Source organism: Podarcis raffonei, chromosome 8 (genome assembly GCF_027172205.1).
Source record: "Podarcis raffonei isolate rPodRaf1 chromosome 8, rPodRaf1.pri, whole genome shotgun sequence".
In the NCBI taxonomy this organism is placed as follows: domain Eukaryota; kingdom Metazoa; phylum Chordata; class Lepidosauria; order Squamata; family Lacertidae; genus Podarcis; species Podarcis raffonei.
The window spans coordinates 46,627,761-46,653,291 of NC_070609.1; the positions used below are offsets into that span (position 1 = coordinate 46,627,761).

Here is a 25,531-nt window from a genome sequence, read left to right on the forward strand (position 1 = left end):
CATATGCCTTGTCTAGACATAGAGATGCAAGGTTCCAAAGAATCGGCTTGTGTTTTTGTTTTTTAGCAAGGGTTGTGGAAAATAGCTGGAGTAGGGAACTTATCATACTACATATAAGCAGGTGAGAAAGTGGATAAGTGTCCCAACTTTCACCACATTATAGTCCCCCTTCCATCGCTTTTTGTCTTTTGAAGACCAGCTTCAAAGCTCTTGCATAATTAGTATGCAAGATGTAAGACCTCGGATTAAGTACTTAATTCATTCTGGAGGTCCGTTCTTATCCTGAAACTATTCTTAACCTGAAGCACCACTTTAGCTAATGGGGCCTCCTGCTGCTGCCGCACTGCCAGAGCACAATTTCTGTTCTCATCCTGAAGCAAAGTTCTTAACCCGAGGTACTATTTCTGGGTTAGCGGAGTCTGTAACCTTATGTAACCTGAAGCATATGTAACCCGAGGTACCACTGTATTTGATTCATGGCAGTAGGCTTCAGGGATGCCCTGTTTTGCTGAGTTGGGTGGCATGTGCTTGAGTTTCCTATAAAGCCTTTGTTTGGTAATTTTTTTAAGTCAGGCTGTAGGTCAGTGGTAGAGCACACGTTTACTCTCTATTAAAAGGATTACTGAATCTAATATTTTCCTCCTATGTTATACTCCTGCTGCATCAGGGTAGACTTTGCAGGATTAGATAAGACCCATGGCAACTTCATGTACCTTCATGATATATCTGGCTTAATAAATAAGATAGGCAAGGATATGTAATGGTGATTTATTTTCAAGCAATGAATTGTTTTAGAGAAAGCAGGCAAGGATGCTCAGTATCTGTAATTCTTCCACTGTATGGGACTTTAAGCAATAACAGCAAATGAGATCTTGGCAGTGACAATCTAAAGGTGCATCAACTTTGTCCTTGAGATGATGCACAAGAAAAGTTTGAATTTCTATTGGGGGGGCAATTACTATGCTTTTATGAAAAGAGGATAATCTTAACAAAACTGAACTGATATGAACAGGCCTACACTGTTTGAACCAAAGAAACAGCTGGGAAACATGCTTAATTAGGATGCAGTTTTCCTCTAAATCAGGCATCCCCAACCTGCAGCCCTCCAAATGATCCCTAGCTAACAGGACCAGTGATCAGGGATGATGGGAATTGTAGCCCAAAACATCTGGAGGGCCGAAGGTTGGGGATGCCTGCTCTAAATCAACTGTTATTCAGTTTACAGAAGTGCATTTGAGGAGGTGGAAAAGAGAATTGGAATCTGCTTTTAATGTGGTAGCTTAAATAATTTACCAAAAAAACCTACAAGCAATAGCGATCCTGAAGAACGGTAATACAAGCTGAACAGCACTTGTGGGGCAAGATCAACTGGGTGCATCCAAGTGAGAAAGAAGCCACAAATACCTGCATTGTTTTTAAAGTGAGCTGCATCAGTAGCCCATCCTTAAACTGTGAGTTATGACTATATGTTGCAAGCTTGTATTTCTTTTTTCACTTTTTCGTCAACTAAAAGGTTAATCTGTTTTGTATTTCCTTCAACAAGGTATTTCTACACAGTATTTACCACATATGATAAGCCACAATATATTGATAGAGTAGTTTTGTAGATACATTAAGACTGGGGGGGGGGGGGGGAATCCTTATTTCAGTGACTTTTGCTAGCAATGCACTAGAGGTACTTTTTTCAGGCTTAAAAATGACAAAAATACTGCCCTCTTGAAGGCTGGCTCCTTCACAGAGTAACTAAGTGTTCTGTCTTAGTCTAGCGCATGGGCATGGGTCTTGAAATGGGCATTTTATATTTCTGTCTTTTTTTACAGACACTTGAATGTGATATATTTTTTTAATGTGTCTTCACTTGACTTTTTAACACTGCATGTCAAAGCTGGCACAGAATTTATGAACCATGCTGGAATAAACTTCATTGATATGAAATGTGTAGCCTTCTGATGTATCTTTAAATCTTCCAGGCAGCTCTCACAGGGTATTCAATAGGGTACAGAAATACGTTGGCATCTTGGGACATTAGCATCTGGAAGTGAGCAGGACCGACCCTTGATTTTTTAAAGGCTCCTTTTCCAAAGCAGATATTTCAGGAGCCGGCTATAATTCTTTCTCTTCCCCCCTTATGAAGGGCCTTCGGGAGGCATTTAACCCATTACATTTATGTAAATAAAGCCACATGACTGTGTGCAAAAGGTTTATTAAGATTACATTTATTGAGTCCTGTCCCCTCCACCACAAGGAAATTTGAAAGCTCAGCATGCACACAAAGTATCCATGGGGTCATGAATAGCCACCGGAGGTAGGGTGTTCTGTGTTCATCTCCCAGCCTCTGTCACCATTGCAACTTTGTTTGTGACACTGTTGCAGATTTGAAGAGCTGCACTTTTGGTCCTCGTGGGTTTTGTACAGTCCCTTGGATTTCATTGATACTTATGCAAAAAATGAATCAATGGCCATTGCTTTTAGTCAATTTTGCCTGAATGGTAAAAGTTCTCGGCATCATTAAACTATTCAACAACTCACTTGGAGGTGGATTAAAGTGATATGTCATTTGAGGAATAAGACAAAGGATGGCACAAGTTGCTCCTATCCATTTATTAAACAAATCCTTTACGATGATTTCATACAAGATTAGGATTCAGAAAACCTATGGTTTTCTCTACATACAAAAATACAGATTTTTAAAAAACACTATGAAAACAGACATGTACCATGAGATTATTTTTTGTAGAGCTCAGTATCTTGGTGTATCAAAAAGAACAGAGGAAATATTAGCATTGATCAAAACAAGACAGCCACATTAAACTGTAAATTACCAATAAAAAGTCATGCCAATATACAAAGCAAAACTTACAGAAGTATACCGCTTAAGAATAAATTTTAAAACGGACAAGATCAAGCAGCGCTTTAGTGATTGCATTCAGTATCACAAGAAAAGTAAAAAATCATTACTACAATCCATCTTGAAATTTATAAAATGTATACTAATATTGCAAATTAAAAGGAAGTGCATGGCATACAGCTATCACTTGTCTCCATAATGATTTCAGGACCAGTTGAACTAAATTTTGGAAAGGTTTCACAGCACATACAGGATTCTGCACATATGGAACCAAAGGGGGTCTGTGCACAGGAAAGCTTCCTGCATACCCAAGTTAAATATTTTTTGCTGCTAAACCAGGAAGGCAGAAGTCGTCATCTGAATGCAGAGCAAAGTAATATAATTATGGTGCAAATCTCTTTTGTTAGTGTAAAGGTGCTGTGATTTGCAGTGAAAGCATCTAAGGAAACTGACTGATCTACATGTCAGGAAAAAAATTGAAGGCCTAGGTAGGATGAAAGCCACTTTCTTCTGAAGTCTACAGCAAAGCCTGTAGTGACTGCAACAAGATGGCAACTGGAGCAACTTTCTAACCTCTGTTCTTAAGCACATTTACTGTAAGTTAAGTCCCAAGCATTTCAATTATTATTGTTTGTTCAGAGTGTGCTTGGTATTGTACTCTAGGCACATGACTAACCACAGTTATTTGGAAGTAAGAACATTTAAATCCTTGGGACTTGCTTCCAAGAGTGTTTAGTGTGCTGTATATCAAGCAATGGGTTCTCTTAACTCTCTTCTGTACTTAGCTGGAATGTCTGAGTTATTTCACAGTACCCAATAAATCAAGAGAATTAAGGGCAGCTGCATGCTACCAAAAAGAAAACTGGATCCATTCTACCTAATTCAGGAATTGTCCGATTCAAAAAGTTAACTCTTGAGTTAACCAAAATATTCTTCTGCAACCATTTGAGAAGCCCACAATTTGCATTAAATTAAACATTTATAAACAAAATGTTAATAGTAACTTTCTAGTTTTAATACAAAGAGCATTTCACATACTAGATAACTTAATATTTGAAAGCAAACTAAAATTTTGAGTTCCAATACACAGGCTTCTATGGTCACAAATCTCATACTGAACAAGAAATATCACAAAATGCAACAATGTTTTTGGTCACCAGAGTTTTGGTTTGTGAAACAGGTCTGCTGGAACACAGCATCAGTCAATGGGAGGGGAACTGAGACACAGATTGCCATTACTTGGGGTTTGAATTTCCATGTCTAGCTCAAGTTTACTGGATTTCATAGGCAGTCCTTTAAAAAGCAGGATGTGTGGAAATGCAACCTTACTACATATTTGAAACTGCTTTAGAAGGAGGGGAAATGACCAGTTCACCCACTAGTGCTACTTTCAATGTACTGCCTTGGGTTGGCACATAAACTGGGTATCACTCCTTTACTGCCAATTTCAAATTGGTTCCACCACTAACCAATTTTACTTTCTACGTAGATTAATTGGGGTCTTCAAAGCGCCTATACTTCCTTAAAAAAAACTTTATTTTGGACATGACAGCACAATTGGAGCATACCTTTCAAGCCCAACTGGAAAGCAGAGTACTTAAGTGCATATTCCAAAAAGAAGCCTTGTTATTTCATTAAGGCTGGTATTAACAGAAGCTTAAAGAAACTACAATTTAAGAGCCGTTCATGGTTACAAAAATAGTGTTTGTGTGTAGGATCTTAATTTGACTGAGCACGCACACACACACGCACACAAAGGCACCCTAGGTGAGACTGCGTCTTGTTCATCAACAGATATGAAAAGGCATAACAAGTGTCAACGTCTCTAATCCAAACTGGGATGATACTATGAATAATAAATATACAGTTTACCTTTTCAATATTGGTATATCAGTTACTTAAACTTCAATATATACAAATAGGTTCCATCCGCAATAATGCAGATGTGAAATTTGTCCACAGAAGACAACTTAAGTGCATCAATTATTACAGGGTGTCTAGGTGAATGGGAGCTATCCAAGAGTCACTAAATCTGATAACAAATATATGCATTCTCCCCCTGCAAACTTTCACCAAAAGGTGCACTAACGGCAGTGCAGGAGTGCCCTAGGTGTTCATAACATGCAACAAGGGAAATACCAATACACATTCAAGTCTGAAACACTGGAAAAATGAAGACAGTATTGAAAGGCAACAATGAAAACTAAGATGTTACAGTGTCTACTGGCCCTGGAAGTGTCAGGCTCCATCTAGTTTTACTGAAATGTTTAGACAGAGAAGTCCTCAGACGGCAATAGAAAGTGTCTGTGGCACACAAAAGTGATTAGCCTCCCCATAATAGACAACTCACACTATAAACATGTGTACTCAAAAGTGTCTCACTGAGTTAAATGGAGCTTACGCCCATGTCCGTAGGTATATGATTGCAGCCTAAGCCACGTTAAACATGGCTTGTTGGCAGAGCTCATGACTCCTGTCTTACCAAAAGGCCCACTTCAAGAATTGAGAGATTTCATATTACATCTTTGCAAGTGAAAGACATTTACAATCTTTAGTTACAATCTAAGTCTTTTGCTTCAGAACAGCCTTGCACTCTTGAACTTGAACAGGACGACTCCAGAGTAAAAGATTGGTGGAATGTATAGAAAAAAGGAATCAGATATTTCCTCCAAACCATCTATTTCTGTGCCTCTCAAGACATTTGAATTAAACTGCAACAGTGGTGAACTGTATTTTACAAAATCATCAGCTGTTTTTTTAAAAAGTAGATCCCACCCTTTTGCTTTTCACCTAGAGGATATTAGCACAGCTGTAGGGACCAGCCCTAACTATAGAAGTTAAAACTCCAAAAATATCTACATGTTGCCTTGGGTACTTACGTCTTCATAATTAACTACAAAACAAAGGCTGACAGCAAGCTTTAAAACAGATTGATTAGCTTTCCATGAAAACCATAGGGAAGAAATTAACTCAATATCGAAATCACAAAGTCCTATAATATAAATATAAGAATCAAGGCTACTGTACAAACTATGCATAAAAAAACTGCTTTTGCCAAGTTTAAAATGATGCATACTTAAAATGGGTAAAAGCAGGGGCAAGGGGAGAGAAACAATTGATGTGGTCCAAAAGGCGTGCGAAACAGTTATTCAGATACTATCAACTACTAAAAGGAATTCAGCCACCCTTCCAGGACAGATTAAGAAAGGCACTATCCCAGATAAGTGATTAACATATACATAAATCAGGTTCCAAATAATATCACACTTTATAAAGTGGATAATTTTGTTTTGGACACAGGTTCAGTCATGCTTTTGAAACAACATAATAGGGAGTGAACCATTCCCACTAGGGCAAATGAATCCATCTTGGAAGGAACACAAAATCTGATTCTCTATAGAATCTACAGAGAGCTAATCAAGGTATACATGGTTAATCTCTTACATCAGTGAATACTCCCAGCACCATACAGATCACAACATTTAGCTGGACAGGTGAGCACATATGCATAATGGAGTGAAAAATACAATAAATTGCTGTACTAGAATATACATACATATGACAGTCACTCAGACACTGTCGCTTGCTGCATTTTATTACTTAAAATCTTAAGTTGTGGTGATACTGAATTTAGTCATACTCATAGTATACCCACTGAAATCAATGTACTTAAATCCATTTATTTCAACAGGTCTGCTATCAATATGACTTCGCTGGATAGCATACATAGGCTATGAAAAGGACACTAGATCTCTAAGACAATATCAAGTATCCCTGTTCTCTACCACAACTTTAAATCCTGTAAACATTCAATCAAGAGTCATCTTTGTATAGATCATACTCACACTCCCAAACAGAACTGCGACTCACATGGTATTAAGAAACTTCCTTTCAACTTAAGCTAAACTTGGCTGAAAATGAAAACAAGCAAAAAAATCTCATAGTGCACAAGGCTTGTGCAGCTGAATCAGTTTGCCCTTAAGCAAGCACTTTCAGAATAATGTAACAAGTTGAGTAACGTTTGCAAACTTGAAAGAAAATGTCCAGTTTTTATCTGCAAGTTCTTCAGATATCATTTTCCTGTCTCTCTATGTAATATTTGTACTGGTCTGACATCACACTGTGATGGCAGTCCAAGTCGCTACGGTGTGCAAGAGGCACATGGGCTGAGCAGTGACTTGGATGTCAGCCCTTGCAGAATTTCATCTCAGAGTCTGAATGGATCACCTTAGGAAGAGGGTGGTGGGTTGGGAAGATGCTGCTATGACCTGCCAAGGGGAAGCTCTCTTCTCTGGCACTAACAGAGGCTTTGTCTGGCAGTTGAGAAAGACAGAGAAAACTGGGGAGGGGGCACATTGAGGTGCGAAAATTAAGCAGGCAGGGGGAGCACTACCTAGTTTTAACTTATGTACTCTGGACAAAAAACTAGAGAGCTCTCATCACTGCCAATGGGATCTTAATGTCCGACTCCCTCACTAGCAGGTCATATTACAAATTGCTCTTGAAACTCCACTCAGTTTCAAAAACCATTTGCCAAGCAGCTTGATGATTTGCTATTCAAGCAGTGCAAGGTCAAAGGACTTCTTGGAAATATGGATCTATGTGCATAATTCTTGGGATCACTGCTTCTGCGTCTAATACTCCCCTCTCTTCCCCCCAAAATCAAATAAAATCCTAAAAAGAAAGCCTCGTCATAGTATCAGGGACACTGCAGGGGAAATTCAGAACAAAAATGTTCTTAAATGTGTGTCCAAGCAGTCTGTGCTTCAGGAATGCCTGCATTTCGTTGGAGCATATTGTCATAGCATACCATAAAATATACAATCTTTTTATATTAAATATGTACCATCACACCAAACCTATCCCTTTCAAATTACAAATGTGTCTCCAATCTAAAAATGTATAGCTATTCTTTGGTCCCAAAAAATACCACTAGAACAAAAAATGCTTTTCTGGTAGCTTGAGTTCTTTTTCTTACTTTTAACAAATTGGGCAGAAATCAGAATACACCCTTGTTATTTGAGGAAATCAGCCATGGCAATAAACAGAGTACTCTTGCATTACACGACTTTAAATAAAGTTCCCATTCAAAAAGTAGACGTTTATATGCTTTCAAAAGGTTCTGGGATTATTACTAAAATATAGCTCTGCACATGACTAATAAGTGACTGGCATATCTTATACTGTTTCTGCTGACAACAGGACCTATGCAGAGGACTGGATTTCCCTCCAGCCACTCCAGGGACAGCCCACAATTTTCAGGCTTATCTCCACTGCCTCAAGGAGTTCAAAATAGCTTTTTTGAAAAACGGAAGTCAATGCATTCTTAGGATACTGAATCTCACCCCAGCAGCTGGTGTTGAGATCATACATAGCCTTGGACAGTCCCAATTTTTACTTTTATTTTAGCATTTACTTCAAGTGTTAGGAAAAATAAAGGATCTTCAAGGCTTAAATGTGCTTTTAGGATCCAGAAGATTAGAGGGCTCACCAATATCATGCAACATGGTCAACATATATAAAAATGGGGACTCTCACACTCTACAATCAGTGACATTCCACAGACATTCACAATTCTACTTCCTAGCTTTCAAGGTGCATACACAACTGTCCCAGGAATAAGTGTACCTCCACTGATAACTGTTCATCATCATAATGGAAACATATTGAGAAGAATTACTGATTTTATATACTCATTTTGTGGCTGACCTAAACAACAGATGCAAGAAGCATGAAGCAAGAAGCTAAAGAGAGATTCTAATGACTGGTTCCAATCCCCTACCCACAGAGTACATTACTTTCCCCATGAAACACTGCTGTGAAGATTGAGGGAAAACCGGAATTATATAGAATGGTATGTAAACTAAATGAACCACATAAATGCTACTCGGCAAAATAAGTCTTCATCTGTGGACAATTATTCAAACATTTTGCAGATCTGCTCTCATGCCTAAAAAAACCTTAGTATTCAGATAACTTTAGCAAAATTCATTAAAAGATTCTAATTCAGAAAATGATGCAGAGCAATCTGGGTAATCAAAATTTGAAGTCAGACACACACTCTCAGGGTATGTAATTACAGTGGTACCACGGTTTTCAAACATCTCTATTGATGAACATTTCGGCTTTCGAACGCCGTAAATGCTTCGGTTTTCAAACACGCCTTGGAAGTCAAACATGCCATGCGGCTTCTGCTGAGTGCAAGATCCTGAGGCTTAGCTGTCGGCTATTGGGTTTTCAGTTTTCAAACTCGAACAGTCTTCCGGAATGGATTACATTCGAAAACCGAGGTACAACTGTATATAGTTTTAGGAATATTGCAGTATGGATATGAACTCAACACAAAACAACCCTGACCACAGTCGGTTTTCCTATGGTTGAATGTAAGAGGAACAGAGGGGCTCAATACCAACTTCACATTATTCCCTTGTAAAGTGGAAAAGGAAATCAATGTGTAGTGTTTTGAGGTGTTACATCCCAGTTCATACCTGGTTGTGGTCACAAATGGAGTGAGCTTTGTGTTTTCTGTTTAGCAGAAAGCTTATTTTCCACCAGTCAATCCTCGAACTAGCATGAATGGCTGTTATAGATACACAGTGGAACTGTAGGAGTGTGAGAACTAAAGTTAATTGGGGAATCTAGTTAAGGGAACATACACAGTGGCTGTGTAACTCAATACCTGATTTATGTTATTGCTATCTCTTTCCCTGATGCACTATGTCTACGGTTGGAAACTCCATTTTCAAAAGAAAAATCTTTTGCCAGTTCTAACTATCATATTTCTACCGGATGGTGGGAATGTAGACTGAATACCAATCTTCTCTCTGGCTCTGCTAACTCAAAGTACTGTGCACCAAGACAATTCTTCACTCTAATGTATCCTTTTCTTCATTTACCACATTTATGGACAAGTATCTTCATTTGAAAAGTTCCGCAATTATGGCCTTCATGCCAATAATTTCTCAAGTCCTCTCCCTCTCTCTCTCTCTTTGTACATGCAAATGCTCACGGCCACCACATGCTCCTCCTTTTCCTATAAAAGTGAACATTTATTTTCTTTTTTTAAAAAAGTCTGCGGGCTTTTATTTTTCTTCTTCTGGGAAATCCCATTTTGTGTGAGATTTTCACCCATCCAGACGCTGAATCTCTGGGCGATGATCCACTTCTCTGGATTCTGTCCGAGCACGCATATAATCACTGGTCTGCCTCGTGTTTTGTTGTCGGCTGTTAATTCTCCAATTTTTAACAGCTAAAAATAAATTCACAGCATAAACTGCAGTTGCCAGAAAACCAAATATCTAAACAAAAAAGAAAAAAGAAAAAGAATGACATTTTATTGAATTGATTAAGAACTTAGTAGTTTTATACAGAAATATTGCAGCTGATTGTTGGCTTTTATGTGTGTTGACCTTATACCTTCAATTATAATTACATAGCGTACATTTATCCTTCATGCTACTTCAAAGTTCTTTAAAAACAAGCCAGACATATCTCTTCATTTTGTTCATTGGGTAATTAACTGCTTGCCTTTTTGGAATTGTCTACCCTGCTGGTACCTTTAATAAAGGGAGATCCATTGATAAGACAATAAGGCACAGCACCTGAAAATTACTAATAGGACTTCTCTAGAGACCTAAGTTAAGGAATCCATACACCCCAACTGCTTCCACTTATAACAACAGGACAGTCATTTAAGCATTGGAAAATGGCCGATGAGCTGATGTCATGCTAGATAGAATAAAAGCCTTTCCCATGCAGCTGATGAAAAATTATCCAATCATAGATTTGTTAATCTGTCATTTGGGGGTGGAGAGTTTTCCTTTATTACCTAGAGCAAAATTTTGCCCCTGAAACTGGTGAGTGGAAGGCCAAGAACTGCATGTCAGTGGGCTTGGGAGGAGCCAGCAGTGGACAGACCCATTTGCATATATACTTATGGGGATGATGGGCATAGGACACTGCTAGACAATATTGGTGATTTATGGCATAGCACTGTCTACTTGGAGTTGCAGGTTTCATCACTGTTGCAAACTATTGACTAGACTAGCATGTCGAAGTTAACATCCTATTAATAGCCTCCTCACTGCTTGCAAGCCGACTAAAAAAAAATAGCAGGAAATGATTAATCTTCAGAAAAAGAAAGTTGAGCAAAACATGCAATGCTGTTTAGCACTGTGAAAAGGATACAAGTTAACCGGTTATCTTTCCTATAAACTAATGAAAATAAATTAACATTGTTTCTTACCACAGCTGCAATTTCTGCTCCTTTGTTATGGTTTAGAGCAGCAAGTACAACAGATGCAATGAAAAAGAAAAAAGTGCAGAGTCCAGTATTGACCAAATCCTATTAAAACAGAATTAGGCAAGTTATTTCACAATGACAATGTCTATGTGACTGGTTGAAAACAACAATTTTAACAGTTTGCACACAATATATTCTTTATGCAAAAGAGGTAATGATACAGAATAACACATATTATATACACCAATAGATAATTACTGCAGTATAGTTTAGGGCCTGGCACTGTAATGAACAGGGAGGGAAACTGCTAAGAAAACAAGTAAAGCTTTCTGTAATTTGTTTAGAGCTTCCTTCCATTCCAAGTGATGAACCTTTGTGCAACATGTTTATTCAGCCAAAACTACTGTTCTTTCTTCAAGCCACAAAAATGTTCATGACTGAGCTATAGAGTATATAGCTCTATATATACTGCTAGCTCTCTGGAAATTAGAAAGTAACTCACATGTCTGCCACATGCATCTACTACATTATATAATACAGGATATATGTACTACATGTTGACTTTTTATTTGCATGGTACAGGATCTGTGTTGACATATATGAATATATCATTTCACACAGTGAAAGAAAAAAATTTAAATGTGTTATTTTCCCTGAAACATAACAAAGCTTTCAGAAACTCCTGCAGTTCAGTTTCATTGACTTGCTGTTACTTAGCAAAGAAACTCAAATAGTTTCAAGCTCAAAGCTTTCCAAACTATCTATTAATATATTGCTACAGGCATAATTATAATTCTGAGGAGTTACAGACATAAAGAAAACTTGCTTGGTATTTTATTGACTTACCAACATGCAAATAACAAAAACAAACAAACAAAATACATAGAACAAACACTCAAACTGATCATAATTTACATATGCCGTTTCTACCACTGCCAACAAATTTGGTGCTCTGGTTAGTGATACAGACTATATTTTGGATGCTCTCTATCACAAATACAAATTTCAATATTACTTTTCTCCCAGCCTAATGTTTTATAAACAACTTAAACTCCTTCAGAAAGTAAAATCCAGGGGTTCTCAACTATTAGCTTAGGCAAACCAAAATGGGGAATTGTAATATAGCAGAAATATGTTTTGGGTTCAAATTGGCCATTTCCTTGAACATAAACCTGTGAATTACCGTAGGTCAACATGCAGAGATTTTGGGGTTGTATGGGCATATGTTATTAACAACATAGTGAACTGGTGAAAGCAGAATGCAACAAATACAACACTATTCTCAATCTCATGCTCAAATAAGTAGAAGACTTGTGTAATTTGTACATTCACTGAAACAGAATTTTCTGTCTGCAAAATATGTAATCATACAAGGGAAACAAGGAATCAAGTTTGCATTATTGAAGGCTACTATGCCTTTGAGCCTTACTGTTCTGGCTTGAGAACAGGGCAAATCAATTTGATTCCCAAGCAAGCAAATAAGAAGAGAAAGTTCTGTCTACAGCGTATAAATGCAACTCCTTAACAATGTATACAAGCATCTCACCTTCCTCTTTCCAGACATGCTTAAATTGCTTATTCAAACCCACAGAATGTTGGCTTCAAGTTTTACCCAGACCATGTCCTGACACTATGGCACAGAGATAGCCCCAAGGACTTAAGGAAAGCAGCAGTTTTGATGTCTACCAGAAAACGTCAACCTGTTGTACATAGCATGAATGGGGCTGGACTAGAATTGAGCAACCTCACATAAAGGGGATGAGGACTATTGCTCAAATACTAATTCCCCATGGAAATTTAATACTTCGGGGGCTTATTCAGAAAGAGGATACTTAAAAATTCTTCTAAACCAATTCAGTTAATTAAAAAGAGATGAGGTATTCTGAATTATGTCTCAGTGCAGGCTTTACTATGAAATCTTGTAGACAACACACACACACACACACACACACACACACATCAGACAGATGAAAGCAATTCAGCTGAAATAAGAGCAGCTTTGAGACAGCAATTTCTTTAGTAAAATAGTTCTAGGATAGAAGAGTCTGCAGGACAATCTAGGAGAAGATTCAAAATCAATCTAAACTGCAAATATCCTTTATCTCATTCATAACTGATTTAATGAAAACTGCAGTTTTCTGTATTATTTCAGGTCATCTTGCTCCATCATTCAAGAAGTCTTATTAGCTGCCCCGGTCAAAAGGAAAGCAGCATCTAAAGAGTTATGGATGGAAAGAGTTATTTTATTTTATTTTATTAGTCCAGTGGGGAAACTTTGGCCAGATACCTAGGCAATGCCTCCTAAACCCCAAATTACAAAATAATTCCCTAAGTGCCAGTTTCTTCAAGTGTTGGCAGACTCTGAGCCTTTCTATCCAGCGGCTTCATGTGTTTATTTTACTTGGGCAGGCAGAGTGTTGGCTATCGAAACAAGACTGGGCTTTCTGAGGTGATACAAAACAAAAGCAAAGGAAACTTTTCTGGACAATGCTGAAACTGAACTCTTTGTGCTAAGTTCATAAAGACCAACATTATTATTTGGTCTCGTTCCAATGTCTACCAAGAAGGACAGGCAGAAAAGTTTATACAGGAATGAAAAAACAAAACCACAAATATCCAGGATACTGCTTGTTGATCTGTTATACAAAAGCTCTGTGGATTATTCTATCAAATGTAACCATCTACTGTATATGGTTACACTAATTTTTAAAAAGTTACCTTGCTAAGGAAGATTAGCTCAGATAGACCTTGTGTAAAACATATGTTACGTTACCTCACAGTGACTGAAGGTGCAAGCATTAGTGAAGATTAAATATATTATGATATATTATCTGCACATTTTTAATGGCTAAAGTTAAGAAATTGAACTATTAAAAGCCAATTATAAATTCCAATTTATTGTTAACGTGATTTTGGTAACAAGGGAACATTTTTCCACTTATGAAGTGAATGCCCTCTGGCATCCATATTCTGGCCAGATGTTTTTGAAGAGAGAGAGAGAGAGAGAGAATATGCCCTATTCAAGCCTCCCCACAACTTGCCATTTTGATCTAATGGAATGACCAAACAGCAATTTTCTGATCTAAGGAATGTGGATGCTGGCTGCAGCAATAACTTCTTTGGCCCAGAAATGAAAGATGCTACACGACTTAAAACTTCTCATTGTGGTACAAGAATATGCAGACTCTGGCTATTGCAGAGAAAATAACATTTCTAGGCTGTTCGGTAGGGTTTCATTTCTTATATGTCAAATTCATAAAAGCTTAACATGTAGCACGGGTTTTGGAAGAAAGTGTAAGTAAACCAACTGGCTGAAAATAAAGGCAGATGATATAGTTGTCTGCCTCATTCTGGTGTCCAGGAATAAGATTCCTGTGGGGCTTGTTACGAATAGGCTGCATGGGCTTGCAGGTTTTCCAGTTCATAAAAGAAATAAAGAATGTTCCTGTTCCATTAGAATAGAAGAGTAGAATACAGTCCATCCACAGCATTTGACAGACTTCCAGTGCTGGCCTATGCAGGAAGGCCTACAACAATACAGAGGCAAGTTGCCAGCAATATAGAAACAAGAACAAAAATGTTCCTTTACAAATCTTAGATCTCTCTTTCTTGTATGTGGTGAAAGCTACTAATGGGCAGAACTTCTTATCCCCAACCTGCTCTTCTGTTTCCCTAAAGCAACTGCTGGAATTCCGCTGAATTCGAGAAAAAATAATAAAGGGTTATCCTGAGTGCAGGACAGCTATCTCCCACTCTTGAATAGCCCAGCCTGTCTCCAGAGACAAGAGGTTTCTTAGCCAGTATTAACCTCTTCATTGGTTATTTTAGAAACAGACCACTGGCCAAGGGACACGTTAGATCACTTAAATGCCAGATACTGGCATTTAAGGGCAGAAATATACAAAATCTCTAGGCAGCTGACAGTTCTGAACAAAAATATATAAATGGGTTCTTTTCTCTTGACACTGGCAAAGGAAAAAATTTTTTTCCAGTCTTAGTTCCACATACAAGATGAAGGATGCTAGGAATCTAAAAACAAACCATTTCTTTCATTAGCCCGTATAATTCTAACATCTACAACCAATGAAAAGAAAGTGTTTGATTACACTTCACTATAACAAAATAAGTCTGCACATTGCTTTGATGTTAGCTCCTAGGGTATTTATATAATACAATACATTTCACCTTGGCACATTTGGTCATTAAAAAAATGCAGAGCTGCTGAAGGTCAATGGCCAAAACTTTCCATTACAATATGGAACAGGGAACTAAGCTGATTGTGCAGGTCACAGAATATCATTTAGAAACTCTGAATAGATACAGCAATTTTCTTATATGCATGGCAATCATAGGTCTTGTGTTTATGTTAGACGTAAGCCAAGAGTCAAGCACATTTATCCAAAGCCAGAACATAATGGCACGGCATAACAAGCTTTCATTGAAATTATCGTTCCATGCTCCCATATACAAAGCTGGTTGAAGTTCTATAGAGGAAGAACAGAAAATAAAGGACTAAATGGAACAAACTGCAACAAAAGGATAAGTATATTTTATTGAAAGATTCTGAAGATGCCCATAATGACTTTTGCTTTCAGACCTTCATTTGAAACACAACATCTTTCTCGTTGAGCTATTTCAGCAACCTAGGCATCTGAAATCACTAGTGGTTAGAGCAACCTTAGAATTCTCTTAGATATGGATACCAAAAAAAATTTAACATGGAGTTAAATCAAAAATGTATTGCAAGGGGTGATTATCTAGCTTGGCTCATGACAAAGAACAGTTCTCTGTTCACTTCCCTTATTCCTGATTTCATATATTTCTATTCTATGTGACTGGACCAACTTCTTTGCCACATAATGTTCTTTCCTTGAAATCCTCAAAATCAATAATTGCTTTCCAATGCTAAGTCAAATTTCTAACATTTAGCCAAACCATTTGTTGTCAGAATCTTAGTGATTGAAACTAGATATCATCCTGTGCACTATTTGAAACATGATCTAGTCAAGCCAATGATATGGGAATGGGAAAGGGCAATTATAATAACTAAAATACATAACTTGATTCTTCTCAATACATTTAAGCAAGCAGTATGAGTGAATATAAACTCATCTGAAACATGTGTTCAGATGCCCATCACATTCCTTTACGCTACTTGCACACATCCTTGCAGAGCTGATCTATTTGTTTTATTTAACAAAGGGGAAATTTCCACTATCATTTTTCATACTCTCATAGCAAAACTATCAGAGACAGGAGTATGACTTATCCACTCTTTCTCTGGACGCATTTTTTTTCAGTTTTCTTCCTAGCATGCCATACTACAGTCCTTTACAAGCTTCACCTTCCATTTGTTGCATTTTGAATAATATTTCAGATGGCATGCAATTCCTCAGTTAGGATGTAAATGGGATCACTGCTGCCAAATGTAAAACATTTCTCTCTTTATTCTGTTGCTGCCAGAAAGTTGTGAATACTCATCATGTACAGTAAGACAAATGAGGCAGAACTTCAAAATACAGTGTTCCTTAATCTAAACGGGAACAGAGATTAAGGATCATTGACTGGCCTAATGATCTAATTTACTGTGGCCAGCAGCTGAGACAGACTCATGACGCCACATAGTTTTTCCCCTTTCAAAGGTTTTCAGCATGTACACACAATTCAGGATACATACTAGAAGGTGGAGCACACACTCCTTGGCCTACCAGAATCCAAGAGATCAAGGAACCAGTATTCCTGTGCATACCCACAGAAAGGATGGGAGGACAAGTGAAGTAAATAATAAGCTACTGAATGTATCTGTTGAAAGAATTGCTCTGGCTGTCGGGCCAAATTCAATGTACTGGTTTTGGTGTACAAGGCTGTATACAGCTTGGGGCAAAGATACATGAAACATAATACCAGTCCTTATATGCTCAACTGATCACTGTGCTCTGCAATGAGGGCTTCCTGCAGATACCATCTTATCAGGAGGTATTGTTCTACAAAATGTAGGAATTGGGCCTCTGGTGTTGTGTCACCCACCCTTTGGAATTTCCTTCCCTTGAATATTAGACAGGTGCTATCTCTGTTGTCTTATTGGTACCTATTGAAGACCTTCTCTCAGCATGCCTTTTAAATTGAGATCTTTCCCAGTCAATTATGTATATTGTATATTGTTTTAGCATTTGTTGTTTGCCACCCTAGGCTCATTTGGAAGGAAGAAAGGATATAAAGGTAGGGTCAAGAGGAAACTAACCAAAAGTTACAGAAACTGCAAAGGACCAACAAAACCCATTGAGATATCAGAAGAGTGTAAGGTGACTTTTTGGATTTGCCTTATAGGGATTCTAATGAATTCTAAATAGACTGTGTGCAACAATTATGTGAAATTTATGCCAAAAGGAAAACAGTGAAATCTGTGGCCCCTATCAGTTGCTTTCCACATTCTGGCCCTGCTCCTGTGTCTGACATGCAGGCATGTAGCAGGAGAAACTTTCCCTACTACTAATCTCCTTATCAGGAAAAAAAATGCCTGTCTTCAAATGCCTGTCTTCAAAAGAGTACAAGAGCAGGACTTGTGAAAACAGTGGCAACCCTATTCCTAAAAGAATGTGAGAAAGAAGATAAATGCATAAAGCACACACTTCCAATTTCCAAACTCAGAAAAGCAGGTTAATCCCAAAATATGACTGTTTTTAGAAGAGGGATTGATGGCCCACAGATTTACAGATTGACTCTACCTTGTAGTATGCACTCATTTCATATTTAATTTTTTAACCATTTGTAAATATAAAGTACAGTATTAAACAAAATCTGCAGACTATACTTTCCTCAGTTGTGAACAATAAAGACTAGCATTGAAGGAAAGTCTGCATTATGCAGGGAAGGGGTATGATTTTACACACAATTTCAGCTTTATATACTTTATCATCCAATATTTCATAATCCTTATTGCACCAGTGGGGTTCACTTTGAATATAAAGCAGCACATGAACTCTACTTGCTGCAAATAGCATTTACTAATGGTTTCAAGTTTCTGTACAAGGCAGGCAGTGCTTGAAGTCTAAACTTCAAATGTTTATTCAGCTATTTTTATAAAGTGAAGGTTTGGATGAAAACTTACTGTAATGTTCCAGTTGATCTGCGGTATTCTTGCATGGAGATTTAGACTGAACATAAGCAACAAAACTCCAGTAACTACCGATGCACTACAGCTGACAAATTCAAAGAAATAAAGGCCTTCACAAGGGGAGCATACCATGATGGTTTCTATGCAGATGAAGGAAATCAATGCCAAAACCTACGGGGAGAAAAAGTGGTAAAATATAAATAGTTCTGTAACATTCTGAAGACGGCCACAAATTATCCTGAAATGTTCATTGGGAATTTGATACTCAAGAATGTGCAATGAAACTTCAGTAAGATTCACAGTTTAAAAGAAGAAATCAACACAAGATGCTTGTCTCATATACCAAAGCATATTTTAGTACTAAAATAGCAATTCTGTGCACACTTACTTGAAAGTCCTACAGAACTCAGTGGGTCTTGCTTTCAAGTAAACATGCGTATGATAAGGCCCAGTTTAGTGATCCTGTGGCCATCCATATGTTGTGGGGACTCCACCATCAGTCCCAATCAACTAGGCCAATGACCAGACATGATAGTAGTTGGAGTTTACCATCATCATCTGGAGGGCCACAGGTTCCCCATCCCTAGCTTAGGCTGTAAATTGATCAAAGTAGTATTGGTACTGGTCCATTTCTTCTACTATAAAGAATATGCTTTTCATTCTGGCTTTTAAAGGCATTTGGGGGTTCAGAATAGTTAGCAACTAAACTTTACTGAGTAGTACTATGAAGGCCTATTTCAATTCAGCAAAACTATACACAAACAAGACTAGGAAGAAACTAAAGAATTTGAAACCAGAGGCCTTTCTCTTGGGTATTGTCGGCCAATTGGTGTCAAAGAAGGATACAACATTCTTTATGTACGCCACAACAGCAGCAAGAATACTCATCGCGAAGTATTGGAAGACACAAGACCTATGGAAGGTCTTGGAAGAATGGCAGATGAAGGTGACTGACTACATGGGACTGGCAGAAATGACTGGCAGAATCCGAGACCAGGGGAGAGAGACAGCGGAGGAAGATTGGAAGAAATTTAAGGACTATCTTAAGAAACATTGCAAAATTAATGAATGTTAGTATGACGCTGGCTTAGAATTTATGTGGTTTCCAGCTGTAATGGATAAGTAAAAAGAAAAGAAAGGTCAAAAATTAAATGAAATTAAGGGAAAGGATTTGCTGAATCAATAAATTAGAAATTGGAATACAGAAAGGGGAGGTATGAGGAAGTCGGGGAAGTAAGTTACAAGAAAATAAGGGATTGAAAGTATACTTGTTTTTTTATTCTTGTCTGTTTTTATTTTTGTATTTTTGTATTTTTGTTTTGTTTTGTCTTTATATAATCTTTGAAATTTTAATAAAAAACTTTTAAAAAAAACAAAAAAAACATTGTGCAACATGAAAAAAAAAAAGAATTCAGGTATATATTTGGGAGGCTAAAATGATATGCAAGGAGATAAGAGCTAAAGAATGCACTGTGTCTCTTATTCTCATTTTCTTATTCTTAAAAGGGGGCAGAGGTATAACGATCTCTCCCCTGGTTGATATGAATACGAAAGTGATCTTACCCGACTTTACCCAAGAGAAGTTGAATGTAATTGAAAGAGATAACAAATAATACTATAACTAATATTGCACTGAGGTCAGTAGTCAAAATGTTACAGACGTTAATTTAGATTTCACTCCTTTCCCCCGCTCATCAGAGCTATAGAAGTAAGATTTGTTTTGAGTTCCACCAGATCACATCAAATGAAGGGGTCCTTAATTTCAACATGTGTGACAATTATTTAAGTCCTACTGGGATGGCCCAGAGGCAAGGAGTGGAGGTAACAGTGTAATAGGATACATCTTGCCAACAAGGTGTGGTTGCTAAACCTCAGGAACTCACTCAACGGGCAGTTAGCAGGAAACAGGGATGTATTCTATGTTTGGCCCTTCTTCTACTTTCTAGGCCATGAGGTGTTTTTCGACCCAGACTTGGCCAGCATGGCCCATGGTCAGAGATGGTGGGAGCTGTAGTCTAGTAGTATCTAGGAGACCACTAGTTTCCTATCCCTGCTATAGGCCTTTGCTTCTAAAAGATTCCATGACTCGGTGTTTCAGAGTGTACTTGAACCAACAGTACTAGTGGTTCGGGCCCAGGATATCTAAATGAGGGATGTGTCCTCTGTTAACTCCACTAGCAGTAGGCCTGAAAATGTCCCCCTCTCCCTCATTCCCATTTAACCAGAATTTGGCTCAGTGAGGTCATCTGCTCTTTTCATATTTTGCTGCCATGTTGCCAGAGCAACAGAGAGACTAGAATCAGAGGTATAGTAAGGAAAGGTGTGGGATTCTGACAACATAAGATCCTCAAATATCTTCTTTGCATACCAGTGGGAAAAGATGGAGGTTTCTATTGGACCGACAAAGGTTGCTCTAAATGTGCACACCTGGATTTCCAGCATTAACTTTCCTCACTTGCATTTCTCACATGTTCATGTCTCCTGACACCTGAAAATCAATGTTCCTTTTCAATCAATACAGTTCATGAGTTCAGTTGCAAATCTTTGAGTAATGTACATGCAGGTCCTGTTATCCGAAATTTCAGTTATCTGAATGCAAATAATTATACCCAAACCTCACTACACTGCTTCAGATATCTGAACAGCCACTTCCTTACTTATTCTTGTTTTGCTGGTCGGCGGCAGCCATTTCAATAGAAAACCATGGAGGGAGGGAGGGAAGTTGGCCACATCACAGATTAGAAATGTTCCCATAGAAAATAATGGAAACCATCAGCTGCCAAATGATTTTCTGGAAATGCATTGTGTTCAGTTAGTCGGATCTGCATGCATGAGTAAACAACATGCTCTTTACTGGAGTTTGGACTTGGAGTTTGGGAGTGTCCCAGCATGCTATAAGATAGATGAACACATCTCTGCCATTGCCCCCTACTTCCTAGTAACAGTCTCACTTTTCTGTCACCTGATAAATCATTGCCCTGGTTTTGTCTGTATTTTTTGTCTTTTTGTAGAATCACAGGGCTGGACAACAGAGGACTTCTAGCCCAACCAATGCAGGAAGTCCATTGCTATAGGCAGTCATCCAGCACTGCTTAAACATCTCAAATGAAGCAAATTCTCCCACCTTCCATCTGTTCTACTGTGAAGGTTCTTGTTACCACTAGGAATTTCTCCGTAATTTTTGGCTGAAATTCCCTTTTCTGGTTATTTGAACCTGTAGGTTTGGGTCCTACTCCATCCTTCAATCTCATTCCATCAGGCTGCCTTAGTGGGGGGGGGGAGGCCAGTGCTTATTCCACCAGCTTTGCCAAAAGACCAGCTTCATCAGGCACCTCCTATCCCTGAACTCTTTATTGCCAGTTGGTCATTATAAGAGCTACTATTTAAGGAACAATTCCTGAGTTTGTTTTCTTCTTCTTCCCTTGTGTGTAGTGGTTTTAGATTGCAAGCTTGTGGGCAGGGACTGCTTTGCTTTAATAGATTGTAAGTAAGCCACTCTGGCTAATGAGTGGAGCACAAATGCTGTAAATAAATAAGCAAGCGATCCCAGGACTTTCTCCTACATAAGTGATATGCCAAATACAAGCTTGTTGAAGAGCATCCCATCTTAATCTACACCACTAAATTCTACCCCAAAGAAACCAGACCCAGGGCAGAGCACCTGCACACATTAAAGGAGAGAGAGGGAAGATAATGCAGAATTATTTCTTTCAAGATAGCAAGCACAATGTTTTTGCTTATTCTGACCATAGTAGAAATGATCACCAGACCTTGCAGTTCAGGTTCACATGAACATAGTAAAGCTGAGAAATCTGCATCATGTTATTGCCAATACATGCTCCTGAAACATGGATGTAGTATAAGTTGCAAAACACCACCCCTGCATTTCTCCAAATCCCTTCAAAGTACTGCAGCCAAAATAGTTTGCCCTAATATTTTCTCATACTGTAAAACAATGTAGCAGAACAAGTTTCTGCATTTAAAATGATAATGTAATCTTATTATTTAAAAAAGGGAAATCAACTAATGAAAGCTTTGATCCTATGCACACTCATTCAATTCAATAGGTTTTTTTTCCAGTAAACATGAAAAGGAACAGACTGGAAATGAATTGTTGCTGCACAAGATCCTCTTGGCAAATTGTCTATACTAATTATGACTGTCAGCCTTTAAGAAAAATGAAGAGAATGCATTGCAATATGTATTCAACCTCAACAGAAGACTTCATAAGGAAGAAAATTGCTACCACTACATTTTCTCTATTAAATATCAAATTTGCTGTGTTTTATTTTTTGATAAATCAAGCAACATAAGCACTAAAAATAGTTCCCTCAAGATTTTTAAAAGAAAGAAAATAGCTTTCCTGTTTATCTGAAGAGGCCCACAAAAAGACTTATTGTGTGGTTCAATCACATAATTACTTATGATTTCACAAAAACCACTGAATAGTGAACATTTTTCCTGCTTAAGAATACCCACAATATTTTTGTAAGAATATTACACTACTAGGATTTATTACTTAAACTAGTGGTACAGTATAAGTAGTCATATACAGCATAGATATAGGTAAAATGCTTTTACACCTCCTCAAAATACACCCAAAGACATTTTTTAAAACCTCACACATTCAAATTTAGATTTATTGCTTTCATTTAACTTGGCCAATTCAACAGTCTAAATCTAAGTAGGCCTCATTCCTTGTAAAGCGGGTGCATTTCTCACATCTAACACAGCTGGCATAAATACAAATATTTCAGTAATATGGCTTCAGTGAATCCCTGCCTCTCCAAGAGGAAACTATCTTTCATCACAGCAAAAATATGATTAATTTTCCACCTGGCATCACTAGGGCTGGATTTGCACATGTCCATAGGTGCACTTTTTGTATTCTACCCATGGAGTCCTCTGTCATGTACACAGGAATGCAAGAAAATGGGTCAATCCAATTAGTTCCTGTAATACATCAACAGATTCCACACCCCTGACCAAAAGCACCTACATGTGTTACAGAGAATTCCTTTTTACAACAAAAAACATGGCACAGTCCTGCTTACTTTCAGTGGAAGCCTCACAACTGTTTTGTGATGCAATTGCAACATGTGAAATTGTACCAGCCAAAGAAAAAATGTTAAATATCTTTAGTGAGGCAAGCAAAACAAAGCCCAAAACATTCCAAAGGGCGGCCTGCCACATCAAACACTGTCATGCATGGCTGCTGTTTGATAGTGGGGAGGCAGGAACTAAATTAGTTACATGGGCATTGCTGTTGCTTTATTCTGACGAATATGCTTCTTCACTCTTGTGACTTTTAAGTTAAGATTTCTTAATAGTTCAGTCGTAAGTTGTCATACTTGATCTACCATCCTTTGAAAAAAGTATACAACTAGTGCAAATATTAACCAACTGCTGCTTAGCAGCTGCTTTGCCAATTTGGCTATTTGGCTTGCGATGAAGTCTGATGTTGCCCTGTGGTAAATAAGTCGGCATCCTCTTGGTGAAAATTTTCCTTTCAACTACACCAAAATTGGCAACCATTTAAAAGTATTGTTGTCATACTGCTGATGAAGAGTCTAAATATATAATTATGTAAGAATATCACCACTTAGAAAATTATATTTAAAATAGGATTGCATTTGTAAAGTGCTATTATTAAATTTTTATACACATTTATATGGCTTTATTGTTTCTAATTAACAGAACACTGTGGAATCAGAGGCATCAGTGTGCAGAGAAATACTGTTCACATGTTCTTGGATATTATAATAGTCCATGTCACCAGTGCCATTGCCCAATCTGATGAGGCTGATGATGATGATGCTTCTGTTATTTGCATTTGAAACATAAACATGTGTTCTGCATTATAAAGTTTGTCCAAAGCATAAGGTATGCTAATGAATGCAGTTAACTACATGTAAAGTCTAAGTATGAATTTTTATTTTCAACACAACCCCTCCCCCACACTTTGAACAGAAACCTCTGAAACAACTTTCACTGAGGATAAAGTGAGGTAACTCATAACTCCTTGTAAGCCATTTTTGTTGGATTTGTGGTAGGCTCTGCATTAGCAGTGACGGTACATTTTGCTGTGGCTCTATAAGCTTATGAATGTAAACACAAGATGTAATGTAAACACCTTCCTCCCCCATAGCCACAGGTTTTCTTCTAAAGTCCCCCCCCCCTTAACGAATGATATTTTAAGTAGAGAAGGCTTTCAATGTTCCAGTTTGTATGTACAGCAATGGAGGCAACTGAGCTGAAACATTAATAGCACTTCACACTTTTTCTTAGCTTTAAAACACACTGATGTAATGATGAACAACAATTTATTGTCGCATGAACAAGCTTTGGATTCATGTGTTTCCTCCTCCAATATGGCTATGAGGAGATCAGACGCTTTCAATTTCAGCATTATGCCCAGGACTGAACATACTGTGGTTATACCCAACTGTGGTTTGTCTGAAGCTGACTTGTTTTAACTAACTATAGTTAAAACTAACCACATTTTGTCTAGATTTGGATGTAAAGCTTAACCGATTATTCTAAAATGGAAAAGAGACCTTTCAAACTATTCCTCCCGGTCACTGGAGGGGGAGTAAAGGTAAAGGTAAAGGGACCCTTGACCATTAGGTCCAGTCATGATCAACTCTGGGGTTGCGGCGCTCATCTCGCTTTATTGGCCAAGGGAGCCGGCGTACAGCTTCTGGGTCATGTGGCCAGAATGACTAAGCTGCTTCTGGCAAACCAGAGCAGTGCACGGAAACACCGTTTACCTTCCCGCCAGAGTGGTACCTATTTATCTACTTGCACTTTGAGGTGCTTTCGAACTGTTAGGTTGGCAGGAGCAGGGAACGAGCAACGGGAGCTCAGCCCGTCGCGGGGATTCGAACCACTGACTTTCTGATTGGCAAGTCCTAGTCCAAAGTTCACTGTGGCTAGTTCCTTTAATGATAAGCCATAGTTTATTGTTACATCAGAATGAAGTCACACAGACTAAAGAAGAAACTCAACTATGTCCTTAGATTAAGAACTCTAACTTTATACAGGAGTCTTATTTTAAGATTTTTCTTAAGTAAATAACAAGTATTCAAATTACATTGCCAGAGAAGGAAAAATATTTTAATGAGAAAATAATCAGGAGCATAGTGTGACCTGAAAGGACCCCATTATACAAGAATTTTAACAGCTCAGATAAAAGTATTCACAATCCTAAGAATCCAGAGTTGTAATCTGATGGCCCCCTCAGATGCCATGCCTTAAAAGGCAAAATGGTCTAGACATACCAGAAAAACAGAATCTTACAACAAAAGCAAAAAAAGATAAAAAATAC

At 38.0% G+C, this 25,531-nt stretch overlaps 1 protein-coding gene across 1 annotated transcript in view; it reads right to left on the reverse strand.

The window, feature by feature from the left end:
* Nucleotides 1–7,608: 7,608 nt before the first annotated feature.
* CMTM4 (CKLF like MARVEL transmembrane domain containing 4) overlaps nt 7,609–25,531 on the reverse strand; it is a 30,235-nt gene continuing 12,312 nt past the window's right edge. The window contains exons 2-4 of the mRNA XM_053399671.1: nt 18,199–18,375; nt 11,094–11,192; nt 7,609–10,146 (exon numbers count right to left, since the gene is read on the reverse strand). Coding sequence (XP_053255646.1) covers nt 9,973–10,146; nt 11,094–11,192; nt 18,199–18,375 — 450 coding nt within the window. The 3' untranslated portion in view covers nt 7,609–9,972. The remainder of the gene's footprint in view (nt 10,147–11,093; nt 11,193–18,198; nt 18,376–25,531) is intronic.